General features: G+C 41.9%; 1 protein-coding gene across 5 annotated transcripts in view; it reads right to left on the minus strand.

The window, feature by feature from the left end:
• Positions 1-5,258: 5,258 nt before the first annotated feature.
• The window catches only part of RUNX2 (RUNX family transcription factor 2), a 233,639-nt gene continuing 213,815 nt past the window's right edge, over positions 5,259-25,082 (minus strand). For 4 of the 5 annotated variants that reach the window (XM_066637293.1, XM_066637523.1, XM_066637374.1 and 1 more), the window contains one exon: positions 5,259-5,737. In XM_066637293.1, the coding sequence (XP_066493390.1) occupies positions 5,259-5,737 (479 nt within the window). Of the gene's footprint in view, positions 5,738-19,749; positions 19,801-25,082 lie in introns of all 5 variants that reach the window. The other variant, XM_066637208.1, reaches the window with a different exon arrangement.

A 25,082-nucleotide genomic window follows, 5' to 3' on the forward strand; every position in this document is an offset into this window, starting at 1 on the left:
TAGTTTTACAGGGGTTTCGGGACATGGGATGACATTGGGAGTACATAATTAATTGGGACTACTAGGAATTTCAGGTAATGCTGGTTAAAATGATGGCAGTTCTATTTTTTTATATATATATTTTAATAGCCTTTTTTATTCTGCAAAAAAAGTGAAGGAGTCAAGGGATGGTATGTTATTTCAGTACTCACTGGTTCCAGCCAGCTCACATGTATTTACAAATATAAACTAGATAATTATGGAGATGCAGCAAAAGATAAAGAAACAGGGAACAATGTTAACAAAAAAAGCCATTTTATTGAAAATGAGATTCAAACCTCAAAATTAATATTACAATCATGAGAGAATGCCAAACAAGTTCAATTTACAGTTGCAACATACAATACAAATAGTCCCTTTGAAGAGAAAGTAAACCCTTCCACAATCGCTGTCTGTGGCGCAAAGAAAAATGTGTTTGTACAATATGTGCATGAGAAGCAAATCTTGGGTAACAGCAACTGGAACAAAAATGAAAGAAATGAAAGCTTGTATTTACAGGAAATGCTACAAATGTTTTCTTCCAGCAGAAATTCAAGACTGGTAAAGCATATTCAACAAAGCAACAACAACCAGCAAAAAAATGAAGTGGAATGTTGCTTAGTGTACCTATGAAACAAAGAACTATAAAAATAGGATTTCAGGCTGATCTATTTGAAATCATTGCAATAAAAACAAAGCAAGGAATTATCTGTAAACAGCTACAATGCCAGGTGAAATGAAATAATAGAGGCTTTGAAGCTAAAAAACTGGGATCTCTTTGATCTTTACTCATGACTTATACAGGTTTAAATTATTGCTTTTGTTCATGGCTTTTCTGCAATTCCTGATCTACTACTACATCAGGACTAAAATGGCAGGCTCCAGAAATAAGGTGGAGCAAGATTCCAGTAAACATGGCAGCGCAAACAATTTACTTCTTGGCAAGGCATTGGGCAGGAGAAGGGGAGCGCAACCAGTAAATCCATTTTGGAGGACTTCTAGATGGAAGCCCATAATTAAATGGAGTACCCTCCCAGGTTATTTTCTGCTAAAGAGCTCCAAAGATTCTGCTTCCAAGCTCATTTAACCCATACACTCAATGCCATGATCAGCATCAACCAAGTAAAGACAGACAGGCTCTATTTTATCACATAGTATTAGTTCCTGTCCCCCTGTAAATAAATCTTTGGTAAAATCTTTGAAATGAGTTTTGTGCCTGAAGTATCACATCTTTGATTTCACAAAGCGTGCCAGCATATCTTCTTCTTAAAGAAGTAATTCTTATCCTTGATATACTAATCACAGACCATAATATGATTCAATAATGTTAGTATTTATGTTATGTTAGCCCACATTCCCTTCCTGAATCAAAAGAAAATGAACTCTGAAAGAGAAATGGGGGGGGATTCAAAAAGTGATAATTTATCATTGCCAGTTCCAAAGACATACAGAACTACATAAATTTGAGGAAAGCAGGTACCAAGTCAGGAGCACAAGTCATTTTGAACATATCTGTTCCATTATTTCTATAGTGCATCAAAGAATCAGGTGCCATTTAAGACTGAATAAAAAAAGTTCCCTGCTGACAGATTATGTCTTGGAAAAGAAATGTACCTCAAACTAAAACGACGAGAGGGAATAGAATATTTGTGCTCCTTAGTGGTGTATTTGAAGATTCTCCCTGTCACCCCTTCAGTTAATTTTGGTTGATTCAGACTTGCAAAATGAACCATTGTATCTGTGCAGTCATAACAACAGGACATTAATTGGATGTGTTTGAGGGCATACAAAATGGCACACCTGAGTAATTTGGAGTTTTAATCACAAATGATCCAGTTTTAAAATAGGACGACACTGTACTGAAAGATTGCTGCAGGAACAGAACCATAAAGGGGGAAAAAATGATATATGCTGGATTATATCCAGGAATATAAAGCAGCACTTAAATTTTACAAGAACATCTTTCTTTTTAAAATGTGTTTGGGTGCCGCCTGCAGCCACTGTAACAACACAAAAACATCCCTACAAAAATTATTTAATATGCAAATAGTAATCTTTAAAAAGCCCTTTTCAGCAATAAAAAATAATGTACAAATATAGTACCTTTCATTAAATACACAACAGCTTTTGCACTGGCAGTTCCATTTCTTTTTTTCTTGCTTAATAAACAACAAACAATTCCACAAAAGTTGAAATGTGTAACCAGACACTGACTCTTTTAAGTGCTGATGAAATGAACAAACTTATTTTACAGATACAAAGAAATGGACAGTGATATGCTTCAAGCTACCACAAACAATAAATAGGATCAACAACAGCTTCCATCATTTAAAGATAACCACGTACCAAGAAAGTGTCTCTTACTTACAAAAAGAGATTTTGATACTGTATATAACCTTCAGAAGGCTTTTCCTATAAAAGGCTAATTATACCCAATTGTCAGCAATGTTGTGTGGGAATGTGGAGTCTCTCAAGAGGACTGGTTTAGCGATCAGCAGATTATGCAGTGGACATGAGGCAGAATGACCTCATTCTACTGTGAAATTGTTTCACTGTTCCTTATTGTCAGGGTGGCCAAAACATACCCACAGCTATCAATGGTTTCAGCGGCTTTGGAGTCCAAAGAGAAAACTGTTTGCTGCATGCAGCTGACACTAAACGCAGTGCAAATAAGGAAGTGGAGGAGGACAAACCATTCTGGGAAGCTGGCTCCTCCTTTTAAAGGAGTTGAGCTACAACTTGCTCTATGTCATCCTTGTACCCACATCCTGCTTAATGAAGCACATGTGTAAATCTGGTGAACAGAGGCAGATTGCTAGGGTCCAGCCTTTGGGTGCCAACAGATTTACTGCCCAGTGATATCTAAAGAAGAATTCTCAACTACTTCAGAAGGCTTTCAAATCAGGCACGTAGTCAGTAGCCAATTCTATTGTCCTCTAGGCAATACAAAGTTTGTTAATGGCAGATGGATCAACTGAGTAACAGTCCCAGGTGTATTCATGTATCACAGTTAGTCAGTAGGTGTATGGCCTTAAGGTGACTTTCTTCTTCAGTATGCAAGTTTGAACAATTAAATACTGCTGCACAGAATCCGCAGAACATAGATCTGCATTGTATCTGCTTATTCACTTTTAGCATGATGGCCACATCTTGAAAAAATAAATTTCAAAAAAATCAAGACACATCTTACTTTAGCAGTTGATGCTGGATAAGAGCTATAAGATTAATAAATATATTTTCTGCAAGGTTTGTTGATATTTTAATTGGAAACACTTGGCATTTTTGTAATGTTTCCCCTCACCCTCTTCCCATTTTTTAGCATCATGGGTCTGTTACAAAAGTTTCCACACATTGATCAAAACTTGAGAAAGTTTGGGATTGCACCAGAATACACTGGCTTGGATCCAAAGCCACTTCTGCAGAAGTGGAACACGTTTATGTGTATGTCGATGGGAATGGGAGTCAGCAGCCAATTGTGCCTGATAGGGTACCTTGCCAAAGGATCCCCCTAACCCTGAGTGGCAGGACAACAGCTCAAAAAGCTGCCAAAGGAAGGAGGAAAAACAGAGGGAATATAGCACCAAATGAAACTAGAAAAACAAGTGAACCTCAAAGGTGTTGAGGGAAAATTTATTTATTTATTTATTGAAAATACCCTAGGTGTCATTGTTTTGCCCAATGTGTTCCAAGCCAATTCAGAGCTGAAGAAGAGATGGTGGACCCAAATGAAACTGGAAGAACAAGAGGTAAATGTCAAAAGGTGCAGAAATAATGTATATGTTTTTTATTTTATAATAGAGTTGCCTCTGAGGAAGACCTAATTTGCTCAGAATGTCTTAGGTAGAAAAATGAAGGCAGAAGTGTTTGCCCATATGCTGAAAAGCCCTGTGTGCACGCAGTACCCTAGTTGTGGAGCCTTTGATCCTGCCCTTTAAATATTGAAGAACTACAGAGAAATGTCTCCATAAATACTTTTCACACAATCTGCCTTTCCTTCCAACTCATTCTTGACAAACTGAAGAGGCAAGACTGTGTTGATGGCAACCAAACAATCAATAACATTAAAAATAGTATCTCCTTCATAAATTAAAACATGCTACATCCAAATGCGTTTGAGATGGAAGCGTTTTTTAAAAATCATATTGCAGCTGGTTTATACTGGATCTGCTTTTCAGAGTTTCAGGCATTGACTTGAGGTTTTGCACCACTAAAGACTGTCACTATTTTAAAACAACAAACATTTTTAGAGACCAAAGTCAGAATATCATTACATTAAAAAAAAACCTTTAAAGGGACCAAATATCATTAAATAATTATAAATATTTCTTTAAAATTATATGACAACTCATTTTTTGCAAATAACCTCAATTTTTACATATATAACTTAATAAAATAAAACAAGATAGCCACACACACTATCTATACTGTTTTGGTTTGCGTAAGATATATTGCCATTATCTTTGTTTCTTGCATAAGAAATAAGGTTTCATTTTTTATTTCATTTTAGGGGGTTTTCCCCAAGAATTTTTTTTTTTTTGGTTAATTGGACTAAGGCAAAAATAATCACATAAATGCATAAAACGAAAAAGGTTGTCGTATTATCTTGCAGGATGTTCTTTCAGCACAAATAAGTCGTGCCCCTTAAGGTCCTTCCTATCTTTCATCTGCTGCAAGGCTTCGATACGATGGTTGAAGAGTTACTATAACCTGAAGGTATTTTTGGTATAACTGGAAGCTTGTTTTCTATGTGCACAAACACAAGAAGTGAACTGCACTGTGCATGCAGAAGGGTTCTTTATATTCGTATGATTGCAACTGTACCTGAAGTTCAAGGTGATTCGGTTTATTCTGAAAATCAAAGAGAGCACAGGCTTTGTCTTGAACATTGGCAGGAGTCCGTTCCTCCTCTCTTGGCAAAAGAACTCGCTAATTTATTTTACAAGAATCTGGACAAAATGGGCATCATATTTTTGGGTTGGAAAAGCCCAAATTATTACTTTTTAGTAAGTAAAACTCAGGCAAATGTTCCCAAGAGGGGGAAAAAAATGTGCTTTGATCCACTATGGTGCTGGCAGGTCATTCTCATATTGTATATATATAATTAGCTGTTAACATCCCAGCTACACAGTTGCACTTATCAACAAAATCTATTAAAAATAAAAAATAAAACAGGCACTTTATAATTAGCTGACTTTTTTTTTTTTTTTGGCTCATAGACTTTAGGCCACACAAAGAAAATTTCAATATGGCCTCCAGACAGACTCATCCATTCTGCCACTAGAATTCAAGACTGTTGGGGAGCTGCTGTGGCTTCCATCAGCCTCCACACCGTCACTCTGGTTAGGCAAGTTAGGATTTAACAGTGTGCTGCCGTTGGATGTGGTGGTACAGGGAGGAAGCATTCTGGAGGGGGAGCGATCTCCCCCCGGCACCATGGGGAATTGGTATGATCCTGACGATGTGCCATAGTAGAGATATGGAGTGCTGCTGGTCTGGAATGGTCCACTTTGGTTTTGGGAAGAGCCAGGGTAAGGTGGTGGTAAGTAGGTGTGGTAATGAGTGGTGGCTGACATACCCAATGACATGCCTGAGGTGACTGGCGGTGTATAAGTAAAGGTGGCTGGATAGTGCATTCGTGGGTTGGAGAAGCGGCTCTCAGTGAGGGATGAAATGCTTGTAAACTGCCTGGGATCTGAAAATGGGCCCAGCTCTGAAGCACCTAAAAAATTATAACAAAAGATGGGGGAAAATTCTGTAAATATCCATTTTTTTCTTTAAAATGATGATATAACTTATTTTATTTAAAAAAAGACGACACCCCAAAGAATAGCAAGTCATATTATAAATATACGCTGCCAGGAATGGCACCTTATATGTGGTCATATATAATCTGCAAGAGTCTCCTACCACCAAATACAGGTGTTATGCTAATATTAATGGATAAATATTTTCTGCAATCATTTGCACTTCTAATTTTAGTCATAATTCACCCAAACTTCAGTACTAATCAATGAAAAATCTGACATGTTTTTAATGAGTACCTACCAGAACAAAAGCTAAGGAGGTTCTCCATTTTACTCTTAATGTTTCACTGGTCCATGCAGCCAGCCTTTTACTATTCTAAACCTGATTTATCCTATAGCATTATTTTATGGACATGCAATAGGCAGTGCTATGAGTGTTCTGTACATCCACACACAGACTGTAAGCTAGGCACTGTATTTGGCATCCTAGCATCTTAGCATTCATTATGGAAGGGGGGAAAAAAACCATGAGAATTTGACTTTTCAGAGGATACAAAATATATCAAGCCTTGGGAACTATGCATGGATGGATGAAGTAATTTTGCTTAAATTTGAAACCAAAGGCTAGAAGATAAAGTGCAATAGATATGAATTCTTTTTACGTAACAGCCTATGACTATGACAAAAAAAGTTCAGTGAAAAACAGTTATAAATATTTCATGATAGTATGCACTGAAATAACATGCAGATGTAATGCTTTCCATCTTCTAATCATGCTTAAGGAATCAGGAATGGACCACAAGATTATGTCCTCCCAAGTTCCTCCACTCTCATACACAAATTCCCCCATAACAATTTGTTTCTTTGGCATCCTTAAATACCATTTGTTATTACGTCTGACCCAGCGCTCACCATAGTTAAGGCAAAATTACAGAGATTTAAACCATAGTTTGAATCATGTTATAAACCAGAGGCCTCACTAACATTTGTGGACAACTAGTGTGTGAGGGGGAACAACCCGGAAGTTAGGTAGTGACATGACGACATCATCACATTATTCTGGGTTGCTGACTTTTCACATTTTTTCTATGTGAAAGGCTGCCACCCAAGAAGAAAAAGGGGGGACAGAGGGCAAAGGGGAAAGGAGATGCTGGGTGGGCCCTTTGTTTGCCGCCTTCCCACTGTGGGGCTGCTGGATGGGCTAATCTCCCCCACCGCTGCCCCCTGCCAGCTCCTGCAGTACCAGTTACTGACCCCCTTTTACTCTTGGGGGTCACGATCAAATCAAAGGTGGTTTGCAAGACTGTATGTGTCCAATGCCTGGAGCAGAGCCAACGTGCAGAGGAATGTACAATGGGAAGTGCAGCGCCCGCTTTTATTGAGGAAAACTTTTTAACAATGCCCAGGAGTGCGTAGGACTGCATGCAGCAACGATGGCAAAACTACAGTGAGAGAAATAAGAAGTGCAAGAACCCAGGAGCTGAGGCGGGGTTGGCTGGTCAGATAGACTCTCCACAAAGAAGGAGAAATCAAAAAGAGCCTAGAACAGCAGCCAGCAAGACTCCACCCTCTCATCGCAGCCAGCCCTGAAAGAGGAGTGGCAACAGCAAAGAAATGTCCAGTCAGTCCCCACAGCAAAACTCCAAAGAGGGAGGGAGGGACGGAGGGAGGGTAGGTGGCTTGCACAGTGCCAGAGCTCTCACTTGTTTCCCTCCTGTCACCGCTCTGTGCTCGGAGTCCTTTGGGGAGATTCTATCTGCCAGCCCTGCCTTAGCTCTTGGCTTCTAGCACACTTCTAGCACTCTTTTTCCTCTCATTACAGTTTCTGCTGGTGCTGCTGCTTAAAGACATCTTGGCAGTGCACTTAGCAGCAGTGGCTCAATAGTACAGCAGCAGCAGCAACACCTGCTGCTGCAGCTGCTGTCATAGATGAACATGCTCCATCACATGCACCAGGCGAGGCTGTCCCTTAGTGTCCCCCTTCTGGCTGGCACCTACTGCCCCTCCTGTCCGCCCTTGCTATGCCACTGTTATAAACTACAGGTTAACAGCTTTCCTGGTAGTAGGTCCCCCTGAACTCAGTGAGACTTACCTCAGAGTAGATATGCCTAGGATGGGCTGTAGTTTAATCATTGTTATTAACACTGAGCAGACAACAATGAGCAATAGTTTAATGGGTGTAGGGGGCAGAGAGTCTGGAGAAGTTCACAGGCAAGAGAGGAGAAACTGGGGGATGGAGTGTGCAAACATTAGCCCACCCTGATCCCTTAACCATAATCAAAGGATAGGGGGTGTTACTTGAGCAAGAGTTGATGTGGAGAGAAAAAAATAAAAGACAGAAGGAGAGGATATGAAGAAAACTGTTCCATAAAAATTTCTAAATAATAGAATGCAATGTCATGATAGAATACAATGTCAAATCACTGGCTAGCTAGTATATATCTACTCACAGGAAGAACCTAAAAAGAGATGAAGAGAATGATGAATTCAAATAGACTACTTTAAACTTGTCATTACTATCAAAACCCCAGTATCTTTATTTAAAAAAAGAAATCAGAACTGTGCCAGTTTGCAAGGTGTTAGAACATGTCAAACAAAGAAGTCCAGCTTTGCAGTTAGCAGCACTGGGCTTGTGATAGGCCAAAAAATATTCTGTCAACTGACTCAACAAGTATTGATCAGATAACTATTCCTACATTAACTATCAGATGACACCATTATAAAAATAGGCAGGCCATCATCAAACACCAATGTTTGAAGTAAGAAGTATTCTTATTCTTGAAGTAAGAAGAAAGGGTAAATATTCCTTTTCCACATGCCACTGTAATGAACCTGTTTGGTTCCCCCTGCAGTTCCTATTTAAGCTAAAAACACATCCAGAGCCAAACGGCACGTTTAATGTAATGTGTAGTTTGACTTTTACAGCAGCTATTGACTAGTATTAAGGCTTCTACCATATTGCATTTAGCCAGAAAGCAATCTGGTATCACCAAAAAGTGGGGTTGTTGCAAGTCCTATCTACTTCGTCAACTCATTCCCACTATACCTTCCCACGTTCACCTCCTCCTACATGCTCCTTCCCAGCCTTGTTCATAGCAGCCTTTCCACTCAGCCCTGAGTGCTTAGTGGAGATTCAATGTTCAGTGGCAGTCTATCTTTGAACACCAGGTGCTGAAGATAAACAAGAAAGCTATTGCTCTCAAGTTCTGAAGGTAGAGCTTCCTATTGAATTGCCACTGTTTGAAGCAGAATGCTGACCTAGTTGTTGACAAAAGACATGCCCAAGACTGCAAACTAACTGCAAGATAGAGGTAAAGTCTGAGAGCTTATGAGCACAAAACTACCTATAGTACATTATCCCACATTTTCTGTTTGCAATATTCACTTGACTACAGTTAAAAATTCTTTAAAAGCAAGAATGAAAGTGCCCACTGTTGCTGCCTTCCTCACTCTCAAAGATAAGCATTTGACTTTGGGAGAAGAAGAGCAGGGAGGTGGCAGTGAGCAATGTGAGTGATAGATTCAATTGATCACAAAAGCCTGTTTCAGTCCCAGTTCTGCTCTCAAGCATTCAAGCGGGGGTGTTAGTTTTACTAAGCACTCCAATCAAATGTTCGTGAACATCTCTATTCCAGACTACATCTGAGTTTCATTCCTCCTAAAGACCTTAGTACAATAATACACTACAATGAGGATAACAATAGAGGCCGCTCTCACTTCTGACAAAGAAAAGACTGCTGGAAGGATAGCAGGCGATCATTAGAATGATCATTTCACTGTGCTGCAAAGACAGTGAGTTTAGAGGTCTGAGCCAGATCCAGCTGACGTTTATACCAATGGGGCTTAAGTTAGATTTGCTTTCCATCTGCTTCTAATGTGAATGCAACATCCACAACAGGCTGCAATGTGCATAGATTTTTCTCCAAATTATCTCTTGCATCAACTGCATTCATACGTGACAGAAAAAGAAGGCTCAAGTGTGGGTGTTAACATCATTCGTGAAAATGCCCCTTTTCTTTTGACCATGCAACCTGATTCTAGAAGGTAAGGAGCCAGCAAATGTGCCTGAGGCATGCATATCAATAGCACAGACATGTGAGGTGGCCCTTCAAGGGCTACAATGCAAAAAGGCACCTTTGTGTCATTAGTTATGTCGAATTCCTCCTGTTCAGCACATGTAGGCACAAGAGCCTGGGCATCATCAGGCTGATTGTAAAGGATTTACACCAAATTGTGCTAAAATTTCAAGTGGTGCAGATATAAGATTCCAGTTTTCTCCTCCTTGTATTATCTGGGAGTAATCACCAACTTTTACCTTTTGCAGCAATCACTTTTCTGAGCAGGCAGGGGTTATTTTTTGTTCTTGGTTCCTGCCTACTGAACAACAGCCAGAGGCAATACCACCCAGAAACAAAGCCCTTCTTTTAGAATGCTAGCATGTTGCTCCTCCTTCATACTGTGAAAAGGGCCTAATATTTACTGGGAAATGTAAAGTTCCTGTATAATTTCCACAGATGCAGAAAAGACCAATTGTGATCCCCTTTCTGCTTACATTACTAGTTTCACATTCCTTATATTACTCCCAAGTTTACAACTTACACTGACACATATATAAGGAAAATGAGAACCAGGCCCAAGTATGCATACAAAGATAAATGTGGAATTTGTATGGTCTTGTACACATTGCTTCCAGAAACTGTTTTTGACCACTGAAGGGTTTTAAAAAAACAAACCCAGTGTTAGAAACTAAGCCTGATAAGCAAATCAACCATTTGCCTTTACTGGATTCCACTGGATGCTGATGCCATGTTGCTTCAAGAGAATCAAAGACACAAGCTGTGATCCGGAGCACATTAACTGAGCTGAAATCAATGGGACTAGCTTCCACAAATGTTTTGGATTTTAGTTCCAAACTGGTAGATTTTAGTGGACTAACATAAGAACTACCTGCTTTGGGTCAGATTCATAGTTCATTAGTCCACAACTCTTGTTTCTAAGAGATGCCTCTGGAAAGTTCAGAAGCAGACCAAGCCTAGTTGCTTGCCCCAGAAACTGGTAAAATCTGTTAGTGATTGAAAATTGTTCTTAGTTTGATGCTTTTCACACACTCATGAAAAGGAGATGGTCCAAAATCAAAAGGTCCTCTTTGGCATTTGTTTACAAAGCCAATGTCTGTTTTGTAGAAAGTAGGGTCAGATCCTATGTGACAGTTTCAAGGACCCAGACTTTTTATCCAAGAGTAAAACCCAAATATGAGGGAGGCACATCTTTTAACAGCAGTTTTATCAAGAGCAACTTCTCATGCAAGGATGCAAAAAGCTGCACATGTGCTTTTCTACACATCTATCAGAAGTGCAAGAATGCTGTCCATAGATATTTGTTTTCAAATAAAAATTTAACTGCCAGATGAGGGAGTTTCTCATTAAAATAACAAATAATCATGCCCTCACTGCCAAAGTACCTTTACCTACACCCCTCCCTCACGGGCACTTGGAGTGGTTTTGTGGTGCTCTGAGTGGCCGACCGGTTTTATTTGTTTGTTTGTTTGTTTGTTTGTTTGTTTGTTTTGCTTTTTCAAGAAAAAATTTTTAAAAAGTGGTTGGCTGCTCAAAGTGGCTTGCAACTGCTCTGGAGCGCCTGCAAGTGGGAGAAGTTTCTGTGATGGCAAGGAGGCCCATTAGATGGTTGGCAATGGTTGGCAACCTTCAGTCTCAAAAGACTATGGTATAAGCCTACAGCATCTGGTATTCCCAGGAGGTCTCCCATCCAAGTACTAACCAGGTCTGACCCTGCTTAGCTTCTGAGATCAGATGAGATCAAAATGTTTATATATACCCCAACTCCAGTCACAACTCTGCAAATGAGGCTACAAGGACAAGGCATCCCATGCATGCATAAGAACATGGCAGCCTTACTGGATTGGGCCAAGGACCCATCTAGTCCAGTTTTCTGTATTTCACAGTGATGCAGCAGAGGCCTTTGGGAGCACTCAAGACAAAAAGATACCAGTATCCTATTGCCGCTCCCTTGCATCAGGCATTCAGAGATAGGCTACCTCAAACTCAGAGATTTCATATCATGGCTTGTGACCTGTGATGGACTTTTCCATAAATCTTTTCCAACCCCCTTTAAAAGGCATCTAGGCTAGGTGCTATCACCACATCCTGTGGCAAGGGGTTTTTACAGATAATTACATGCTGATTTCCTTTTGGCTATTCCAATTCTCCTGCCAGTCCATTTTAGTGGACATAGCCTGGTTCTGGTGTTGTGTATCCCATGTATATCTGACTCAATCATGTCCTCTCTCAGGCACCTTCTTTCTAGACTGAAGAGCCTCAAATGCTGTAGCCTTTCCTTGAAAGGGAGGTGCCCATCCCATTAATCATTTTGGTCACTCTCTTCTGCATCTTTTCCAGTTCCACTGTCTATATCTTTTTCGAAATGTGGCAAACAGAACTTAACTCAATACTCCAGATGTTACTTTGCCATCTATTTGTTCAAAGGCATAATAATATTGACCACTTCATTCTCAATCCCTTGTTTAATGATTTCAAGCACGGAATTGGCCCAAGCATGGAATTGGCCTTCTTCATAGCTGCCACACACTAGGATGACACATTTCAACTTGTTTTCAAAATTAAGCTGTCCACCACCATCCCAAGATCTCTCTCCTGATCTGTCACAGACACTTCAGAACCCATTATACACAAATATTTCAAATTCTTGTTTCATCAAGAATGTGCATCACTTGACCTATTAGGCCCCTTCCACCTTTATGATTCTATGACTTCACACTTATTTACATTGAAGGGCATCTGCCATTTTGTCACCCATTCCCCTGGTTTGGAGAGATCTTCTGGATTCTTCACAATCAATGCTGGACTTTACCACCCAAAAAAGTTGAGTGCCTTCCGCAAACATGGCAGCCTTGTTTCTTATCCCCTGCTCCTAGTTATTTATGAACATGTTGAAAAGCATTTGTCCCAAGACTGAGCCTTAGGAGAAACTGTTTTTCACCTCGGTTCATTGTGAAAATTACCCATTTACAGCCAAATTCTCTTTCCAAAGTGAAACTGCCAAATAACTCCCATCCTTCATGCTGACATTTCCCTGGTATGCAATGCACTCAAATGTTCATGAATACCATTGAAAATCATTCCCTCTCATTGTGGTACAGGAAAGCCATGCACTAGATCAGTGGCTCTCAAACTGGGACGTTGCGATGCTCCAGCCAGAGGGCCCTGGACTCTGCTCCCTTAAGGGGTGGGAGTGGGTGGAAGGCAGCGATGCATTCCCCATTGTCGCTAAGGGGGGCACAGGGGCTGCCATATACTTACCAGTCCCTGCAGCAGCCTCTCGAGGGTGTGAAGAGCTCTGTGTGACCCTCTGCAGGTCTCCCCAAGTTTTAGAAATTGAAAGTGGAGCACTTCTGGTTTGCAATCACAGGTCAGAGGTGGAGTGCTATCGCTCCACTTTCATTTTCTGAAGGTTGGGGAGCCCTGAAGAGGGTCGTGCAGGGCTCCTCGCACCCCCAGGAGGCTGCTGCATGGATTGGTAAGTACATGCCAGCCCCTGCGCCTCCTTTAGCAACGCGATCCTGGGGATTACGTCACTGCCTTTCCCCGTCCCCGCTGCCTTCCCCACATGCACTTACAGCGGTTCTTCAGCTTCCTGGGAGTTTGAGAACTGCTGTACTAGATTAACAATTCCCCTTTGCCTCACAGATTGTAGCAGCATCACCTACATGGGGGAGAACATCTGGTTGGGTGAGCAGGTTGCAGGCAGGGAGCCATCCCAACACACATAAGCTCCCACCACACAACAATGAAAAAAGTGGGAAGCACTGCCACCTCAGCTGGTAAACACCAAGATTCTCCTGTACCTATTAATACTACTGGGCACTCATGAATTTTTCTTCTCTTCAGGAGCACAAGAAGCAGAATAGCCACTAGAAGCAGAGTTGAAATGCAGTTGCATACATGGTATAAGTGAGCATTGTTTCAGTGATCACATTTCTGCTTCTCACATTACTCACTCACTCACATTACTCACTCACATTACTACGGTGATCACATCATAGCTTCTCAATAGATGGCTCCTGAAATGTAGGCACTGGGAAGTTACTGTTGGGAGAGTGAGCAGCCCCTTTAAGTGGGGGATATGAATTGAAAGAGCATTTGGGTAGCAGCTTCTACTTTCTCTCACTCAGACAATGACCATTTAAGTCACAGGCACAATCTTTTCCCGCAGCTATCCGTTACACATCAACACTCTGTCTCTTCCTTGTCTCTCTACAGGCAACCAGGCAGCTTTCCAACACTCAGAGAGGCAAGGATGTTCCCTCACCCCTATGCCACATAGATCACTAGCAAGGCCTTGCAGCAGCAGTAGAAGCCAACTGGCCCTGTATGCATTTGTCACATTTATCCTCCCAAGGTTCCTGTGCCTTTCCAGAGTGCATGACAGACAGTAATGCAATACATGCAGCAGTGCCCAACCTGGGGATAAAGTGATAGGAAAAACCAACACTGAGGAGACAGTGGGATCACTCCTCTTGCTACTTGAAGAATGAGTGCAGAATGAGCAGTACCCCATCCAAGTGTTCAGATTGCCTACCAATGTTACCCTCTACCATGTCCAAATCTAATTTCAGTGGTTAATCTTAATCTGACCCCAGCCTCAAAAGATTGGTTTAGAATGCTCACAGCTGCTTCTGAGTGTTCCGTTAACTGAATATTGGAGTGTTATCACCTTATTAATGACACCCAACTCTAAATTTCTAGACAATTTCCCCCAGTGATTTTAAGTAGATGCAAAACAACATTATGGATCAAGCCAAAGTCCTGGTGAAAAATACATGTCAGCTTTCAGAGAGTTGGCCAGTAATGAAGAACTACGATTCTTATGAAAAGAACCAAAAGACACTCAAGAACCAATGCTGACACTCCTGTCAGATCTTAAGTTGGATTCACAATCATATACTCCACTTTGTGAAAAGTTGCTGAAAGGTCCAAAGGTAACAAAATAGAAGACTTCCTCAATCAGACCCACGGGAAGACTGTCTGGACCTCATAACTAAGTCAGAAGCCCAAGAGAAATGAGCCAAGAAAAGATGTACCATCTAAATATGCCCACAGGTGGCTCTGCTACCACACATCTGCATCCACCTTTCCTAACAGAAGATTTCAAATTGATGTAAAAGCCATTTCTTTAAGAGTGCACAGATGACTGCTTCAGGAAAAACCCTCCCCTCTCATATCAAGGTGCTTCAGCCAACAGCTCCCTAAGCTTCACACAACTGGCCACAGCCCAAGCAGAGAATGAGGTGGAGTGGCAGTGGTTAGGAGACTGAGCAGTGAATCAGGACTTCTGGATCTGAATCTCCCTTTTGCCATGAACCCACTGGGTGGTCTTAGGCAAGCCACTCCCTTTCAGCCTCCATTCTCCAGCTACAATATGGGTATAATATGACTTACCTTACAGCACTGCTGAAAGGATTACATCAGGATATGACATGTGAAGCACACTAAAAAATGTGCGCTTTGCACACTAAGCAAACTGTAAATATTATCATTGGGTCTAGACTGTGTAGTTCAGGGCAGTAGACAACTCAGGGAAGCAAAAGGCAACATAAACCAATGGGGTGGGTGGCAAGAACAGAAACGAATGCGGCCAACAGTCCAGCAGAAGAGCAAGAGAGGGTACAAGATGCAAGCAGATTGAGGTTGAGAACCAGGGTGGTCAGGTACAGGGCTTTCAGGACCCTGGACAGGTAACTGGGAAGTTGTTGCAGCAGAATCTCGGCCCCAATATGCTCTTCTATCCTACCTGGCCTGACTACCAGCCTCCAGCTCCACCTCCTTGTTGAAGACTGAATAATATTAAGGAGTAACCCTTGGAAAACTGAGCCATCTGCTGCTGACTATTCTTGCCTGTTGCAGTGCTGGAATGGGGGTGGGGTGGGGTGCAAGAGCCCTGATGTTGAGGGGTTGCCTCTCAGAAGGGTCTGGCTCAGGGGGACAGATTTCAGGACATCCTCATTTCAGGGTCACGGGTTCCATGGGCTCCAGGCTATCACATTCAGGCTCAAGGTGTATGCCACTGCAGCTAGTTCTGATTCTCTGGATACGACTGTCTCCTCCCTTTCCATGCCTGCACTCTGCCTGCTGCCTGGATCATGATACAAACAACATGCGGTGGGCCTTTACAACCCCAAGCAATTTCTCAGCATCCAGGAGGAAAAGAAGTCAGAAATTATTCAAGCAATTATAATAGTTGCTTCTGACACTGTAGCTCAGACTTAGTTACAACTGTTGGGAGTAACTTGAGCAAATTTTCTAGTCAAAGCTTCACCCTCCAGTGGATCCTTTCTTGGAAGGAAAAGGCCTACAAGAGCTCAGATGGATACAATTCTGCTGGTGGAGGTGATGTCTGACATCCATACATCACCACCACTTTATAGGCCTATAAGAGCTTCACAGCTGGCAGAGCAAGATCGGGTATGACTCTTATACTAGTTTTGCCACAGTTGCCATGCTACCTGTGTAGTAGCCCTTAGCATCTTTGTATAACAGGGTGCTGGTACTCTTTGAGACAGGACAAGAGGCTTGATCAATTGCTGCAGTCAACCACCCTTCCCACATATCTATCAGAGCCTCAAGTGGGTGACCTTGAGCATCTCCTCTGCATCATGCCAGAGCATTCCTGAAGCCAGTGGGCTCCAAAAATCTCTGGAGGAGGAGTAAGTTAACAGGGCACCAATTTTGCAGAGATGGTCAGCCACTCAACTGTATCTTGCTCAGGTCTGGCTAATGACAAAGGTATTATCTCAATATTTATTATAGTCGCACCCTGAGAATCCTGTTCAGAGCAATGCAGGACATTTACCATAAGATCTTATGTACATGTGAGCCCCATAATCACCTGCTGCAGAAGTCATGATGTTTGGGTTCATCTGACATGGAAACTCAGCATGAATGAAATGCCTCAGTCTTTTAAAAAAAAAAAAAAAGACAAAACAAAACTGGACGTATTCAAGGCACAGACCATATCTTCCTAATCAGCCACGGAATCACATATTTAAGTTGCAACCAATTCACTGGTTCACACCTATATTTGAACATGTGCCACAGCCAAATCTACACTGACACGAATCCCTGTCGATGTTCATTTTTCAATTAATTTCAAAAACTGAATAATTTTTCAGTTAATCATAAATGACAATTAATGATTGTGATCTATAATACAAAGACATTTTTCAGATATAGGGTTGTGTTCAAACTTCAGCATGCGTGGCCACTAAACACCACTTGTGCTATCTAGCACTCACACAAGACGACGTGTAGATACAATTTTTCTTGATTCCTTTTTTCCTCACCAGCCCCTGCATCCCCTCAAAATCTGCCCTTGAAGGTTCTCAAGCCTCAGGACCAGATTTTCAGGGGCTGCAGGGAGGTGGTGAGGGAATGAGGAAACAGAGAACATCTCTCCTTCCCACCCCCACCCCCCACAGGAGAAGAAAGTGGGGCTTGGACACAAAGTATTACAGTACTTTTTACAAGTGCCACCGCCTAGGGAGGTACGTGGGGCAGCGGCTAGAAATAGGGCCTTCTCAGTAGTGGCACCAACGCTAAGGAACTCCCTTCCCCTTGACTTAAGAATGGCTCCCTCTCTTGAGACTTTTCGGCGAGGCCTAAAGACCCCTCTGTTTAAACAAGCCTTCTGAGTTCTCGGCCTTTTTAACATCTTTTCAACATCTTTTAATTTTTTACAGGCCTGATTCTTTTATGACTTGCTGCTGCTCTATGCTCTTTTTACCTTTTTACTACTTTTTATCTGACTACTGTTTTTATGATATGTGTTAATATGCTTTTATCTGTTTTTAAATTATGTTTTTAATCTGTTTTAACTTGTTGTAAGCCGCCTTGAGTCCCTTCGGGGAGAAAGGTGGGGTAAAAATAAAGTTATTATTATTATTACTTTGGCTCATAATTTTCCATTCTTTTAGACTGTAATGTACTCTGCTTTAACTTTGTGAATAGTACAATGATACAGACTTTTAAGGAAATCATAATTTCCTAACTTCTAAGCACTGAAGCCAGTACTTACTTTATGCCTTAGGCTATTAATCTGTTCTGGAAAGTTCCTTAAACAACATATTGTTCATGTAATAATTATTGCATGCTTGCATTTTCTCTGACATTCATTATTAATGAGTTAGAAAAGGACCTGCTGAAACATCTTTTTCAGATGCAGAATAAGCCTTTAAGGCTGGACTTGTCCACTTGAGATGGGACAAAAGCAGGGTATGAATTCAGTAAACTAAGGGTGCAATCCTATCCTGCGCTGCAACAGTCAAGCTAAGAGGTTTGCGCTGTATCCAGTGGAGAAAGGTATCCAAAGCAGCTCAGCCAGAAGTAAGGAGAAACTTTTCCCCTTACCTACAGGTAAGCCACACTTGCCCCTATGCATCTCCTCAGACTTGTGCAACCTCCTGAGGTGGCGCAAGTCAGAGGAGAGCAGAGCGCCTTGAAGCTGCACTGAACTCCCCAGGAACAGGGGTTGAGATCCGGCATAACTCCTCACCCACCTCCCCGCCAAGGAACGCTTCCCTCCTGCCTCCTCCTCACCCACTGCAGGGTCTTGCATTGGCCGAGCTTGGCCGACATAAAACTCCGAGCCTCCATTGGTGCAGAGGCTTATTCCAGCCTTTGCAGGCCAGCGTGCTTCTGCGTGCTGGCCTAACCGACTCATGAGGAAGAGACTTGCGCCGGCCCAAGTACAGCTCAGTAATCTGCTGCACATAAATAAAAGTGATTCAAAAGAAACATGATCTGTCAACACTGTGTGTTCTGGGCTCAGTTAATAGGCTGGTTTTTAGAGACATATAGCCTCTACACCTGGAGGTAATCAGTGAAAGACTTTTCAGTAATTAAGTTGTCTAGTTCCTTTTTAAAGTCATGTAAACTAGAGGCCATCACCATATCCTATGATAGTAATGAGCCTCTGGCCCTCCAGAGATTTGTTGGAGCCCACACTGGCCCAACGCAACTGCTGTCAGCGTGAGGGCAACTGTTTAACCACTCGCTGTGAGCTGTGGGATGAGGGCTCCCTCCACTGCTTCTTGTTTCACATCTGTGATGCAGCAGTGGCAGAAAAAGAAAGGTCAGTCTTGCTTTGTGCAAGGCCTTTTATAGGCCTTGAGCTATTGAAAGACCTTCATTCATTCATTCAAGTTCATCTTTAATATATTCATTTATGTAAACTTATGTAAATTTATTCAAATTTTAAATGTAAATTAATTCTTTTTTTCCAGTGTCAGAGAGATGATGTGGCCCTCCTGCCAAAAACTTTGGATACCCCTGTCCTAGACTAAAAAGTCCTATATGAGCCTTTCCGCATAAAGAAGGTGTCCCAGCCCCCTGATGATTTTAGCTGCCTACTTCTGCACTTTTTACAGCTCTACAATATCCTTCTTAAGGTGTGGCAACCAGAACGATACATGTGTAGTATTCCAAATGTGATTAAAGGCATTACAATACCACCAGACATATTCTGAATCCCTTTTCTAAAGACCCTCTGGTGTAAAATTGTCTTCTTCATAGCTGCTGTATGCTGGGTTAATGCTTTCATTGAGCAGTCCAACACTACCCCAAAATCTAATTCAACATTAGTCACCACCACCACCTCAAAAGTCAATTCCTTGCAAAGTTTTGCCCAAAACCTAAATTTGTTTATGTAGGAAAACATGTTTTAGTTCACTTTCTGTAGGGGTTTTTTTTGTCACAAGCAATGTGATACTAACAAGAACATGCAAGAATTATCTTGATTTGTGAGTTCATCATAGGAAGCTGCCTTATACTGAATCAGACCCTTGGCCCATCAGTATTGTCAACAAAGTGTGCAATTCTGACCCAGGCATGGACTGGCGCAAATCCCTTGCGCCAGCCCAGGAAGGTTGTAAATGTGCCATAAGGCACATTTACACCTCCTTGGGAGTTGGCTAGGCTGTCTGGGCCGATGCAAGGCTCTGAGGTAGGTGGAGAGGAGGTGGGAGGGAGGCATTCCTGGGCAGGCGGAGAGTGGATGGTGGGCGTCCCCAGGGGTGGGCAGGCGGAGAGCGGGAGGTGGGGCTGGGATTCTGTACTTATGTTGGATCCCAACCCCCATTCCTGGGGAGATTGGAGCGGCTTCAAGCTGCTCCACTCTCCTTGGACTTGCGCCACCCCAAGAGGTGGCACAAGTCCGAGAACACCCATAGGGGAGAAGGCACCTTACCCAGGGGTAAAGGGAAACTTTCTCCCTTGCCTCTGGCTGAGCCTCTTTTGGCTCCTATCCTGCGCTGGATACTGCTCAAGCCTCCTGGCTTGCCTGTTCCAGCACAGGATAGGATTGTGCCCAAAAGACTGACAGTGGCTCTCTAGGGTTTCAGACTGCAGGGATAAAATACACTGAGCCAGCTCTAAACATACAGTACAGAGATACAGATTGTAGAATTTCTGTACAAATCAAGAATATGAGAAATAATGGCATTATAGGTTTGTCTTAAAGTTAAGCTTTATCACAGATCTGAGAAAAGCATGATAATACACCTTAATAGACAAGAGAAGTTTCATTTATTAGGGCTCATTGCAAGGAGATGCAAAACTCTCTCTAGCTACAAAACTCTCTCTAGAATGTTTGGAATGGAGAAAACCATCAGAGCTTGGAGGTAGGACCCACCAGCTAAGAGAAGGGGCTGATGTAAGAGGGGTGTGTGCATGCATGTGCAAGAGACAGGGAGAAAACATAAAAGAAGCAGTTCATAATTGCAACTTTGGGGATGAACTGAATCAGAGACGGAGAGACAGAGCTCAAGGCTGAAGGCACCTTGGGATTCATGGCCTCTCTGTGTGGTTCTGCTGTGAAGTAGCAGATTTGCTGCTTGGCAGGAGTGACATGCTGCTTGTGTTCACCTATGCTCTAGCTGTATAGCCTCCAATGGTCTGTCATCCAAAGGAAACAAAAGTCTGGGTAGAATTACCCCTGGAATTACTCACACTTAGAGGAATGGGGAATATGTAACAATATACATTTTCTGCAGAAAAATGCCTACTCTGCCAACTTCTGCAATGGATTCCAGTGTTATAAATTATACTGTGATATTTGCTGGTGAAATTAAATACTATCAAATCCCCCACATATATGGGAATGAACTATTCCATTAGAATCCCATTCAAAAATACACTTCTAATCTCTCACACCCCATTTCCTTTTTTGGAAAAGAAATATCCTTGCTATTTAAGAACTTGATTAAAAACTTTTCAGCAAAAAGAATGAAGATACTCTTTGAAACTGAATCTACTGTAGGATAGAAGCCAACATGCTGGCACTGTGTCTTCTAGAAAAGGCCACCCACAGTGCCACTGTGGTCATATGACTTCTCTGTCACATCCTGAAGCCATTTCCATGAGTTTGTACTCCCATTTAGAAGAGGACGGGATATATTGGGAACACACATATGGAAACACTTTCAGAGAATCCGTTTCCATGAAATCCGTAATGAGCCAAGTGGCTTCAGATGTGGTAGCATGCCTCGGATTAGCCAAAGGGGGGCTGGAGGAAGGTACAAATCCATCCTTTCAGCCCTTACTGCAATTTCATTAAACACACACACATACACACACAACTAATGGCTACCAAAATACTGGAGCCAGAAAAAAAATCCCCCACCCTCAAGAGTGACTGCCTTTCTGTCCTAAAAATAGCAGTATTAATATCAATATTCTAATCATAAATCAAGAAGAACCATTAATGTCACAACAGCTGCCTGAAGTGGTTTAATTAGCTTTTTTCCAGAAGTGCTATGAAGAAGGGGTATGTGTAGTGTGTGTGTGGGTAGGAAAGGCCCGTTTTATTTGCCAACATGTGTGGTCAATTAAAATTGCTTTCCAAATTTCAGACAAAATTATAAATTGATGGTCATGTACAGCTTACAAAAATACTATTCAGATGGGACACCTCCAAAACCTATGCCCTCATCCCTTAGCCTATCGGTTGCAGCTGGACACTTCAAAACCAGCAATTTCAAACTGGGTGACACTGAGCACACATTACATATGAAGAGGGATGGGAGAAGTTGGTCATAACCTGCTTTGGTACTTTTTTCTGGTCCCAACTGTTCCAACTTTTTTTTAAATAATCAAAAGGAACTTTGAAAAGCTATGAGCTTAAAATTAACGAGAGTGGAGGTTATCTTTTCACACCTGGGGGAAACAAGCTTTGAGGAGGGTGATTTTGATTAGAAAAATGGTTTCAGAAAAGAAATCTGTAACAACCCCCCCCCCCCCACCACCACCACCTTGTGCACCAACTTCCAACCCAGAGTGCAGCTTTCCATAGATGCTTTGGAAAATATAATTAAAAACAAACAGATAATACGATGGGGGAAACATTCATGCAACTGAACATCATATGTATGGTCAAAGACTATAGTAGATGTGAAGGATTTATCTATGCTCCTAACATAACAGTCTAACTTCTGACCTTATTCCATCCTCAGTGAGATCTGAGGACTCTTTAAGCAGGATTTTATTCTAGGGTTCAGCTCAGTAAACCATTATAAAAGATTTGCATTTAGCGAAATGTGTTCCATTACAATCTTGTTTGTCATTCTTTGCAAAGAATGTTCTATATATTTTAGAAAATGTGATATTTTCCTCTGACATTAAACTAACCCCTTATCTCAGTACTTTCCAGCACTGGCACAGTGGTGCCATGGGACCTGTGCTGCATCTTACAGTTGGGTGTCACTCACAGAGGCCTCCTCAAAGTAAGAGAATGTTTGTTCCCTTACCTCAGAGCTGCAATACGCTTATGTCAGTGCTGGAAAGCACTGACTTGAGGGGTTAGGATTGCACCCTAAGAGCCCTAATCCAGTGGCGTCACTAGGATTCGCGTCACCCAGTGCGGTAGGCCTGCACGTCACCCCATGCAGTGGGCGGGGCAACGCCCCAGGTGGTGGCCGTGGTGATGTACTATCGCCCCGCCCACACTGGATTTTTGGCTGTACCTTTTGCTAGAACACAGATATTTCAATGTGGTTTGTTTCATTACACTCTGCATGAAAGTACGCATTGATTGATATATAACATGATGGTCTTATTCCTCCAAATTCTGATTTTAGTGATTTTAAAAACTTGTAGAGTCACACACACACACACACCCGTGTCAACTTACTAACACCTTATTGCAGCAGTTCTCAAACTTTTAGCACTGGGACCCACTTTTTAGAATGACAATCCGTCCAGGACCCATTGGAAGTGATGCATGGCCAGAAGTGACATTATCAAGCAAACTAAAATAAATAATTATAAATAATTAAATTAAAAGAAATAATTTAAAAAGGGGGAGCCAGTCCTGCTCAACCAAGTGAATCTACTCTGAAGTAAGTCCTATTGTGGTCAATGAGGCTTACTCTCAGGAAAGTGTGGGTAGGATTGCAGCTTGTGAGCCCAAGCCTATGCATGTCTACTCTGAAGTAAATCCCATAGTGGTCAATGGGGCTTACTCTCAGGAAAGTGTGGTAGAATTACAGCCTATAAGCCCACATAGTGGTCAATGGAGCTTACTCTGTAGTCTGCCTGCAATAACCCCCCCCCCCAAAAAAAAAAAAGAATCAGTGAGCTCTTCAGCCCTCCCGGTGCCCAATTTAAAGTTCTTCTATTTCAGGCACATCAGAATAAAGACCCACCTGGCTTTGCAAGTGCAAAATAGAAGACTTTCCCCTTACCAGTTGAAGTCTCTTTTCTTTGTCCTTTTTAGGGGGGAGGGGGCTGCCTTCTGGAGCATTTGTTGCACTCCAGCTCCATCGGATCGGAACCATTCTGGTGTCCTCACATTCCCCTTTGCCTGGCCTGACCACCAGCCAAGGCATGTCTGCCTACTCGTGAGTATTGGAGCTTGATTACTTGGCAAAAATTTCACTTACTATAGGTGAGTATCTACCGTAATTTTCAACAAAGCACTGGAAAAAGTTTTCGTTATAGAAAACTTGTTCTCATATACCTTTCTCCTCTGAAGAAAGCATCAAACATTACATATTAACATATGCTCACCAACTTAATGTTTCATTGCTACTAAAGGCTCTCCAAAGGTATCTTCTCATTCTTTTCCATAAGCATGATTTTAAATATATATATTTCTCTCTCATAAAATAATCTCTTGGTACTCCCTGTATGGTGTTTAACCAAGAGGAACACACCCCTAACTGTTTATCAAAGTGTGTGAAAATAACTGCTTCTTTGGGAACAAGTCTTTGTGGAAGGTCACAAGCCTAAATGGAAACTCCTATCCTAACTGGAGAGCTGCAGTTGGGAGCGCTTCTCATTTCTGCAGGGAAAAACGTAACCAGCCTCAGCGTCCTTCGATATAACTTTTCACCATACAGTTTCATACACAGTTGTTATTCAGCTGACACTCAGTATGCAGAGGTCTTCTCTCTTCATAGGGATTTTGGGAGATGTATCGCATTGCCCCAGCTCTCAAGCTCCAATGTTTGTGTCATGACAGAAGAGCTATTGGATGTATGAAGCAGAATACAGTTCCCTGTGTGGTACAGGTACTAACATACACGGCCTCTGACCTTGCTAGGGCTGAGTGACAATCTCATTACGCCCACCATCATTTTGTGACAAGTTTACTTTAAACATGTCTTAGTTCAAAGTATATATATGTGCAGTCTAAGCAATTTCCTGGTATACCAGACCAGTGTGAGATTTCTCACCTGATGTTTGAATCCCTTCCCACTTCCTCCAGAAGCAACAACCCCCCCCCCCCAATTCAAAAACAGTTTGTACTCTGGATGTTATACAGGAAACATAAGTGGAAGAGAAACATAAATCATTTGCGCTTTCTCTGTTTTCACATTTGGTAATGTAAGTCATGACTGAACCATTACTAACACACACATCTTTTCCCTAGGCTACATGTATGGGGTAGTGTCATGATGAAACAATTCAAGTAGAAACTGTGGGCACAATCCTATCCAACTTTCCAGTGCTGATGCAGCCACACGCCAGTCCTGACATAAATGAACAAATATTTCCTTACCTTGGATGCAACACACACTGTGTTGGCACAGCTGCATCAGCACTGGACAATTGGATAGAACTGGGCCCTGTGTTGCACAACACGATCTGTGTTGTGACACAGCAAGACATTCCACTGTGCAGTTATTATATATTGTATTTTTGAAAGCGACTAGTTAAGATGTACATCCTATGTTGCCACAAATTTACTGCCATCGATAGAAAAATGGGCAAAGAATGGGTTGTGGCAACA

Source organism: Tiliqua scincoides, chromosome 1 (assembly GCF_035046505.1).
Source record: "Tiliqua scincoides isolate rTilSci1 chromosome 1, rTilSci1.hap2, whole genome shotgun sequence".
Classification (NCBI taxonomy): Eukaryota; Metazoa; Chordata; class Lepidosauria; order Squamata; family Scincidae; genus Tiliqua; species Tiliqua scincoides.